At 36.1% G+C, this 10,696-nt stretch overlaps 1 protein-coding gene across 1 annotated transcript; it reads left to right on the top strand.

Moving 5' to 3' along the window:
- Positions 1-3,690: 3,690 nt before the first annotated feature.
- LOC133323269 (larval cuticle protein A2B-like) lies at positions 3,691-8,532 on the top strand. Its single transcript, XM_061532212.1, has 3 exons — positions 3,691-3,699; positions 3,762-4,150; positions 8,445-8,532. Exons 1-3 carry the CDS (start codon positions 3,691-3,693, stop codon positions 8,530-8,532), a joined length of 486 nt encoding a protein of 161 aa, XP_061388196.1.
- Positions 8,533-10,696: the final 2,164 nt, after the last annotated feature.

Here is a 10,696-nt window from a genome sequence, read left to right as displayed (position 1 = left end):
CGATCAGAACCCCCAAAATACCAAAAATTTTGGGGTACCGTTATATGGGTACTACCAGAAAAACTGGACCTATATTTATAATTTTTAGTGGAGTAATTTGGTACCCAATAAGAACCCAATGTACAAAATTTCAGCGAATTCAGTTATAAAACGAGCCCAAAAACCCGAAAATACCGAAAATTGGGGGTGCCCTTATATGGGGGCTTTCCGAAAAAATGGACATTTATTTATAATGTTTGGTAGGGAGATTTGCTACCCAATAAGAACACAATGTAGAAAATTTCAGCGAATTCGGTTGAAAAACGCGCTCATAAACCCCAAAATACCGAAAATTGGGGGTAATCTTATATGGGGGCTATGCGAAAAAATGGACCGCTATTTATAATTTTTGGTAGGGAGATTTGCTACCCAATAAGAACACAAAGTACCAAATTTCAGCGAATTCGGTCGGAAAATGCGATCAAAACCCCCAAAATACCGAAAATTGGGGGTAATCTTATATGGGGGCTATCCGAAAAAATGGACCTTTATTTATAATTTTTGATAGAGAGATTTGCTACCCAATAAGAACACAAAGTACCAAATTTCAGCGAATTCAGTTAAAAAACGCGCTCAAGAACCTCAAAATACCGAAAATTTTGGGGTACCCTTATATGGGAGCTATGCCTAAACGTGGACCGATTTTTTCCAATTTCAATAGGGTTCGTCCTTGGGCCAATTAAGTGACCTGTGCCAAATTTCATCCAAATCGGATCATAAATGCGACCTGTACTTTGTTAACAAAAATACATGGACGGACGGACGGACAGATGGACATGCATAAATCGACTCAGAAAGTGATTCTATGCATATTCTCAAAAGGAACCATGGGTCTATCTCGATTATTTTTGCCTGTTACAAACATATGCACAAAGACATAATACCCTGTACCACAGTGTGGTGAAGGGTATAACAAGAAAGAACTCACGCGTTTATTAAAAAAAAAACTGTCACAAAGACGCGTGCGAACAATTTTTAAGTCGTTCGCACCGTTCTTTTTCTACCGTATTGTGCAGGATATTAGAACATATTATCGATATAATCTAAATTATCAATATTTATATGATAATGATAAGTCGGATATTGCCGTATATATTTCACCGAAGATTACTAGTCCTTAATTATACCCTTCACCACACTGTGGTACAGGGTATTGTCTTTGTGCATATGTTTGTAACAGGCAAAAATAATCGAGATAGACCCATGGTTCCTTTTGAGAATATGCATAGAATCACTTTCTGAGTCGATTTATGCATGTCCGTCTGTCCGTCCGTCTGTCCGTCCGTCCATGTATTTTTGTTAACAAAGTACAGGTCGCATTTATGATCCGATTTGGATGTAATTTGGCACAGGTCACTTAATTGGCCCAAGGACGAACCCTATTGAAATTGGAAAAAATCGGTCCACGTTTAGGCATAGCTCCCATATAAGGGTACCCCAAAATGTTCGGTATTTTGAGGTTCTTGAGCGCGTTTTTTAACTGAATTCGCTGAAATTTGGTACTTTGAGTTCTTATTGGGTAGCAAATCTCTCTATCAAAAATTATAAATAAAGGTCCATTTTTTCGGATAGCCCCCATATAAGATTACCCCCAATTTTCGGTATTTTGGGGGTTTTGATCGCATTTTCCGACCGAATTCGCTGAAATTTGGTACTTTGTGTTCTTATTGGGTAGCAAATCTCCCTACCAAAAATTATAAATAACGGTCCATTTTTTCGCATAGCCCCCATATAAGGGTACCCCCAAATTTTCGGTATTTTGAGGTTCTTGAGCGCGTTTTTTAACTGAATTCCCTGAAATTTTGTACATTGAGTTCTTATTGGGTAGCAAATCTCCCTACCAAAAATTATAAATAAAGGTCCATTTTTTCGGATAGCCCCCATATAAGATTACCACCAATTTTCGGTATTTTGGGGGTTTTGATCGCATTTTTCGACCGAATTCACTGAAATTTGGTACTTTGTGTTCTTATTGGGTAGCAAATCTCCCTACCAAACATTATAAATAAAGGTCCATTTTTTCGGAAAGCCCCCATATAAGGGCACCCCCAATTTTCGGTATTTTCGGGTTTTTGGGCTCGTTTTATAACTGAATTCGCTGAAATTTTGTACATTGGGTTCTTATTGGGTACCAAATTACTCCACTAAAAATTATAAATATAGGTCCAGTTTTTCTGGTAGTACCCATATAACGGTACCCCAAAATTTTTGGTATTTTGGGGGTTCTGATCGGATTTTTCGACCAAATTGACTGTAATTTAGTACGTCGAGTTCTTATTAGGTAGCACATCTCTCCACCATAAATTATAAATATTGGTCAATTTTTTCTGGTAGGCCCCAGGTTTTGAGGTTATTGAACCAAATTCTTTTTTCTGGTACAGGGTATTATGTTTTTGTGCCTATGTTTGTAACATGCAAAAATAATCGAGATAGACCCATGGCTCCTTTTGAGAATATGCATAGAATCACTTTTTGAGTCGATTTATACACGAAATTTGGCACCGCGTAGCAAATTAGGTCTAGAATGATGTGTGTAAAGTTGCCTGAAAATCGGTTTAGATTTATATATAGCTCCCACATATACTTTCGTCAGATTTAATGTAAATGGTGCACCAAAGTCCCTATATATCTTTCGATTTGCACGAAATTTGGCACAGCGTAACAAATTAGGTCTAGAATGATGTGTGTTAAGTTTCCTGAAATCGGTTCTGATTTAGATATAGCTTCTATATCTGACCAAATGAAGAATTTAGTATCGGTTGCAGAATGACGTGTTTATGGTTCCAATTTCATTTTACTGGTCCTTTAAAAATGCGACTTCTGTTAGGATTCATCTGTTGAATATACTCAAAGTGGTGAGGGTATCATATAGTCGGCCCCGTCCGACTTTACTACTTTCCTTACTGGTTTTTAATTTCTTATAAATTTCGGCAAGTCGACTTTTGAGTAATTTACATTTTGTATTAAAATAATTAAAGGTCAAAGTTGACTTATAATCATCTGCCAGGAACAACATCTACAAAAAATAAATTAATTGATTCTGTTAATTTTTATGCTTTTGTAATTAGTAAAATAAAAAGCGAACTCAACATAACATCCATTTACTGAAGGAGATCGAAAGTTAATAAAAAAATCGAAAATAGAAATCAACCACCACTTGAATGTTGTAGAGATTTATAAATATGTATATCGATAGATACTGCGTTTCAAATAAAAAAGAAAAAGAATGCATTCTGACAAAATGCGATTGTGCCATGTCCAACACCAGTCAAAATTTAAATTAAGAAAAATGACAACAACAACAAACTGTTCCAAATTTTACTGATAACATTTGTGAAGGCAAAAAAAAACTAAAAACAAGATTGTTTATGTCAGCCCAATATGCAATGCCACAGAACAACCCAAACACCAGACAGGTCTTCGACGTTGTACGCACGATGGGGCACAAATGAAAATTGCCACACCAATCTTGGCTAGAACCCGATGTGGAACAACCGACAGTCATTCATATATAAATGTCGACATTTAATTGGCAAATATCATAGTTCAGCTCAGGAGTTGCAAGTGATACAACGAACGGCAGCAGAAGTTTATAACTCAAGCTATATCCTTAAAAATTGTCCACACTCTCAGTAACCCTCACCAGTAACTATGTTCAAGGTAATTAGCGGCGTTCAATAACAGACCAGAACACTTTGACTTTTTGTGTATTTGTTTGGCAGCTATTCTGTCTCCTGATTGTCGGCGTCACTGCTGTGCTCGCCATCGAATATCCTTTAGGTCATGGACTACCTTATCATGCGCCTGCTGCTATTATCAAGCCTGCTCTGATTAAGACTGTCGAGGTAGAAGCTCCTGCGCATTACGATTTCTCATATTCGGTGCACGATGAACATACCGGAGATATTAAGAGTCAGACCGAATCTCGCAAAGGCGATCAAGTCCATGGCCAATATACCCTGGTTGATGCTGATGGCCTCCTGCGTACTGTAGACTACACTTCGGATGCCCATAATGGCTTCAATGCGATTGTACGACGTGAACCGTTGGGCCACAAAGTGGTCAAGGCCATTGCCCCCGTTGCCAAAGTTTTACCCTTGGCCTATCATTAATCGAGTTGAAGTGAATCAGAACATTCTCTGACTCATTGATATCGCTCCTGACTGCTAATCGATCGATTATAACCCTGTACAAGACCTATTTTCCTTTCGTCTACACGCTGCTTCAAATATTGTCTATCAACTTCTTAACAGCAAATGCCCATTATTTGCATTACTGTGCGATGTATTCGATCCGAAATTTGGACCACCCATGATCTTCGTCCTACTGGCACACCTGTAAATATATGCATATTTGTAATTTCTTCACTTCATTTATACATAATTAATAATAGTTTAGCTACATACATACATATGATGCATGCGTATACAAATAAATAAAAACGCTCGCCAAAACACAAATATATACATTTTTGTTTTTAACAAAAAAAGAACGAAAACCCGATTAAACGCAATTAAAATTGAAGAGAAAGAATAAGCAAATAAAAATAGTTTGAAATACAGTAATCACTGCAAATGCGTTGCATATTTTTAGGAGTTATACTTTACTACTTAAACAATTTTAACCGACCATTACGGTGATAATTCAACATGTCGTATCGTGATGTATTTTTTTTTTTTTATAAAAATTCTTTAACAACTCTAGGTTATGCAATTTCATTTCATCCGGCTATGTGTATGCGAGAAATATACATAAATCTGAACATTTTACGAAAATGCCAGAAATTCCATTCCAGATACACTAACATATTTTTAGCTTTAGCCGAAGCAAAACAATTCGAAATGTACCACCGTCGGGACACAAAAAATCGTAGTGTTCTATTGTTGGTTCCATTTGTCGGAAAAGTAGAAAAAATTGTGATTTTGTTGTTACTGTGTTGTGCTTGGCGACAAAGAAGTAAGCGGAAAATATTGAGGATGTGAATGTCAAGTGTCTGTGCCTCACATAGATAGTCAGTGTGGTGGAGATCGTGGCCGTGTCATCCATACAAAACTTTGTTGTATGCTGAATAAATATAAAATTGTAATGATAAATGTATTATCCAGTCTTTCAAACTTAACAAAAATTAGATCAAGCCCTTCGTTAAAAAAACATAAAATGAACGTTATCGTGTTGTTAGAAATGTTTGCGGAAGACAAAAAGTTCAGCTAAAAATAATTAATTTCAATTTAAACAAAGAAATAAAGGTATAAAGATACGACAATTGGTACGTCGACAAATTCCAATAGTTATATCATAACAACAGCGTTACAGTACAAATAACATTTGTAAGAATTGGGATAGTCCGTATCTGTATACATACAGTGACTCCATCGCATAATCGGACAGACAAATTTTTGTGATGTGTGTGTTCTAAACTGAATAAAAATACGAAATATGTGTTGCTTTTCCACCTTTTATTTTTATACTACACTCTCATCTTAAAAATAATAAAAGAAACAAAAACATTTTTCACAATTCACTATCAATTAAAATATGTTTAAGATACATATATACCAAATTACCTTATTCCAAAAATCTTCTCCTTTTAACAAGTACTCCTTAGCAAATTTCATTCTCATTTTCTTATTTTTGGGGCTAACAAATGGTTTTTTCTAACAATTCTGCCATGGTAATTATATTTATGCAATTTATTGCAAACTGTGTTAAGACAAACATCTTTTCCACTGCTGGTCTTCAACAATATTTGTAAATCTTTTGCAGTTTTAAAAGGATCTTTTTTTAATTTCCTTCACTATATAGCGTTCTTCTCTGTCATTAAAAATTTTGCCTTGTCCTTTTCGGCTTTTATTTTCTAATCTACCCTCATTACGGAACTTCTTGATGACGTCTTGGACAGTAGATTTGCTTCTTCCTACCAATTCAGCCATTTCTCGCACCGTTTTCCCTTCAAAATTCAATTTTACAATTAACTGCCTTATTTCAACAGAAGATAGTTTTCCGTTCGGAGCCAAAATTTTTTTTTGTAAAAACTCCATCTGCCTGTTACCATATGCAAATTATGATTAAATGTGACAAGAATACATGTTGAAATATATTTTTGGTAAACTAACCGTACTTACTGATTCATTGTTTTTATTTGTCCGATTATGCTTTGAGCACAATAAATGAAGTAAATATCCTTTTGAATAAAAATTTAGCGTTATTAAGAAGACAGCAATAGTTTTATATTATTATTCTGTAAAATGAGAGTATGTACATTAAAGCAAAAAATAACTTAAATATTTGTTATTTTACTTTAGTTTTGAGCGTATCCATATCACTTAAATTCTTGTCCGATTATGCGATGGAGTCACTGTATATATAAAAGAGCTTAATGTTAAGTAAGTGAGTGAGTGACAGATCATCGCCCAGACGAAACGGCTAAAGGTAGAAGTTTGAAATTTTGAGTGTGGGTTGTTGTTGGTGTGAGATAAGACTGTGTTTTTGGAAATTCGAACTAGAAGATCACGAAAAGTACTAAAATCGACCAAATATGGTATCCTTTGTATTAGGCGAGCGGCAGGGGCTAGAATTCTGAAATTTGGAATGTGGGCCACTGATGTAAAGACAGAAAGATGTACTAAAGTTTTTTTTTGGAAATTCGATGTATAGGTGTACTAAAAGTACTAAACTTTACTAAATTTAGTCCTAATTGAATGTATTGAACACATATAGCTAGAATCTTGAAATTTTATATGGAATACAGGTTGGGATGTGGTGTTGATGTATGGAAATGGATTCAGATATTCGTACTTATGTGTATAAATGGTACTAAATTTGGTACTATTTGCATTTAGTTGAGCGTAAAGATATGAAATCCTGAAAATAGGAATTAGGACTATTATTGGAGTACAGGATGGGGGTAGCTTTAAAAAATTTTACTTATGTGTACGAAAAGTACTAAATGGTACTAGATTTGGTACAATTTGGATTTGGGTGAACGGAGAGAACTGGAAACCTAACATTTTGAATAATGGTTTCTGTTCAAAAATATAGAATTGAGATATGGAAGCATAGTACTTTTGTGTTAGGTTAGGTTTGGGGATGTGCAGTCACGTGTATGACTGCAACACTCTGAGACCGGTTAGGTCCGTTGTGATCATCCACAAGAAGAGATACAGCGAAGTGAAGAGACAAGAGATAGATCTGTAGGGGAGAGAAGATTTGTGAATTAAAGGAGTTAAGAGTGAAGGTCGATGGTCCTATGAGTCAGACAGAAAAGTGTTACGTGCCAAGGTTGTATGCTCCCATCCACTTTATGTTTCTAATTATGCTGTAGATTAGAGCAGGTTCGGTTGTTGAGAAGAGACTGATACTAGGTAGAAAATGAGCACCCATTAGTCTGTGCCGCCTGTAAGCCAGGGCTGGGCACTGGCACAGGAGATGCTCAATTGTCTCCGTCTCCTCCTCGTCAACACAGAGTCTACAGTAATCAATTGCATCGAGATCCCATTTACTAGTAAAGGCCCTGATGTTGCAGTGACCAGTGATGATTCCTGTCACCACTCTAATTTCGGCTTTACTCAGGTTCAATAGTGAGCGCGTTCTTTTGGTAGACAGAGTCGGCCAAATGGATCTTGACACGTTGCACCTAGGTTCGTTGTGCCAAAGTTCACAGGCTGTTTCGTCAAAGAATGCCTCGAAATTCCTATAGAAAAGACATATGGGTGGTTTGATTGAGTCATCAATTTCTAAATCGGTGGATTGAGATCCTCGTCTAGCTAGTTCGTCCGCTCTTTCATTACCCAAAATGTCACAATGTCCTGGTACCCAACACAACCGATAGCTGCGGTTAAGTTCTTCCAGAGCTGCTCTACACTTGAGGACGGCTTCGGATTTGATGTGACAAGATTTGATGGCTTTAAGAGCCGCTTGACTATCCACAAAGATAGTCACCGGTTCAACGACCTCAGCATCCAGACTTTTTATCAATTCCGCTGCCTTCCAGATCGCGAAGATTTCAGCTTGGAAAACACTGCAGTTGCTATCCAGCTTGTAGGTTAACTCAAGGCCTAACCTTTCACAGTAGACGCCTGCCCCGTGCCTTCTTCCATCTTGGATCCGTCTGTATAGAAAGCCAGACCGTCCAGAGGAGGGTTACTTCGTTTCCAGTCGTCTCTACTAGGAATTACGACATCTACATCGTCAAATCTAAGGATTGGTGATATATAGTCGCTTAGTTTAATGCGTTGATCCAAAGCTATACCTGGTTCATTCAGAACACTACTATGCCCAAAGGTACAGTTCCGCCAGAGTTTTTGTTTATGCAGCCGTAGGGCGCTACGCACAGCTTGACACTTAATGCTGAGGCCCAAAGGCTTGAAATCCAGCATTGCGTTCAAAGCTGCTTGTGGCGTACTCCTTCTGGCTCCTGTAACTAAAATCGCTGCGGCTCTTTGTACCATGTCTAATTTTCTAGATGTCGACTTGAGGCTCAGACAGTTCCACTAAACAAGATAGCCATAGGACAAGATGAGCTTCACCACAGTGTTATACATCCAGTGTATAGTCGATGGTTTTAGCCCCCAGCTTTTTCCAATGGAGTTCTTGCATGCATAGAGTGCAATCATTCCTCTCTTCGCTCGCTCCTCAACGTTCCTTTTCCATCGTAGTTGACAGTCCAGGATTGTGCCGAGGTACTTTGCTTCGGGGGATAGGTGAAGTTGCACTCCATCCAATGTTGGTGGAACAAAAACGCCGAGCTTACGCTTCCTAGTTTTCCATGGTTTTTTACAGTGTTTATGTTGAAATATATATGTATTTTATTCATACATATCAGAAATGCATTTATTTATTAAAAAATATATACACAAAGTTTCGAAAATTAAAAAATTCAAATCAAAATTTATTAAATTATAAAATGACTTAAAAACAAACATTAACACCGTGAAAAATACAGTTAATTTCATAATATTATTTACCCATTTGAAATTTTGAGAAATCGAAGCTAAAAGTTAAAAACTCCGTTTTTACTGGAGTTTGTTGCGCGTGTTCAAAGGTGTCCCACCTGTGGCATTTTACGGAAATTGATAATAATTTTTTTGTAGAAAATATATATGAAAGAAAATACATTAGTTATGTTTGTAATGATTGTTGGAATGCAAAAACAATTGTTTAACGAAAGAAAACGATCACCGAATTCTCTCTGCGCCCTTACAACCAAAAAATTAAAAGTTTACAATGGCACTGCGAAAACAGGGTCACCCATGTACATTTTGTCGACAACTCAAAAAGATAGGCAAAGTGGTTTACGCAGATAGAGAACAAAATTGCCATATACAAAAATGTGGTTACGGGTCGGAAAATTTTTAAACCGAGATTTTAAGAGCACTGTTCAAAGGTGTCCCCCTCTCCCCTACTAAATGGTACAAAATTTGGTACCATTTAGATTTGAGTAAACGAATAGAGATGGAAAATGTAAATTTCAAATGAAAATTACAGAATTACAGTAGTATTGGAATTTCGTACTTATGGATACGAGAAGAACTAAATAGAATAAATACCGTACAATTCGTTTTGTGGAAAATTTGGAATTAAAATTAAGGTTGGAGTGTGGGATGACCAATGGAGGAGATATTTTTGAAAATGCGTAATTATGTGTACTAAATGGTACTAAGTACAATTTAGATTTGAGTGAAAGGATCGAGATGGAAAACTTATATTTGAAAATAAATCTACTGTTACAGCACAGGATTGAGACTGTGTTGGAAATTCGAACTCATAAGTATGAAAAGTACTAGATGGTACTAAATATGGTAAAAATTGGGTCTATGTGAACGGATAGGGCTGGGATTATAATTACTGTTGCAGTGTGGAATTGAGGAAGTTTTAGAAACTCGTATTTACGTCTACGAAAAGTAATAAATTGTACTGAATTTAGTACAATTGGGATTTGGGTGAACGGATAGGTTTGGAATCTTTAAATATTGGAGTGTATGACTGAGGTAGTTTTGGAAATTCGTACTTATGAGTAAGAAAAAAAAATAAATTTGGACTTACGATTAGTATTTGAAAGCAGGTTTGAAATATTGAGGTTAGTTTGAAAAATCTGGTATAATTTGGTTTTTAATGAACAGACAGAGCTGGAATTCTTAAATGTGGACTTACGATAACTATTTGAAAGCAAAAATGAGATACATTTCGAAATTTGTACGAAAAGTACTAACTTTGGTACAATTTGAACTTTGGTGGAATTAAGATTACTGTTAGAGTGTAGGATTGATATAGTTTTAAAAATTTGTACTTATGAGTATGAAAAGTACTAAATGGTAATAAATTTGGAACAATTTAGATTTGGCTGAATCCTTAGATTAGAATTTAGATTACTGTTGAAGCTATGGAAACTCGAATTAATGTGTACGAATAGTAAATAGAATAGAAATGCATTAAAGTTGCTATTGATTGTGACAGGGTCGAGACGTTACGGTTTCTATGTTTTTGACAAAATTCTAGAGCAGATGGCTAGGCTGTCTAGCCATCGGGTACCGAATTTGGTGGTATTCTGGTTAAAACTCAAAACCTATTAAGGAACTTTGTGTTTGCATCGATCTATTTTTACCCTTCGGTGGAAAATAAAAGTTTTAAAGATGAAATAATAATGCAACTTGATTGACTG

The sequence above is a fragment of the Musca vetustissima genome, unplaced genomic scaffold, assembly GCF_032173495.1.
Source record: "Musca vetustissima isolate MV318-11 ecotype Yass unplaced genomic scaffold, APGP_CSIRO_Mvet_v1 utg796, whole genome shotgun sequence".
Lineage (NCBI taxonomy): Eukaryota > Metazoa > Arthropoda > Insecta > Diptera > Muscidae > Musca > Musca vetustissima.
Note: the sequence above shows the minus strand (reverse complement) of the source record. Positions and strands in the feature narration are given on the sequence as shown.

Coding starts and splice junctions, on each gene's coding strand:
- LOC133323269 (XM_061532212.1), top strand. Junction 4,151..8,444: donor TTACCCTTGGCCTATCATTA/ATCGAGTTGAAG, acceptor TGGCGTACTCCT/TCTGGCTCCTGTAACTAAAA.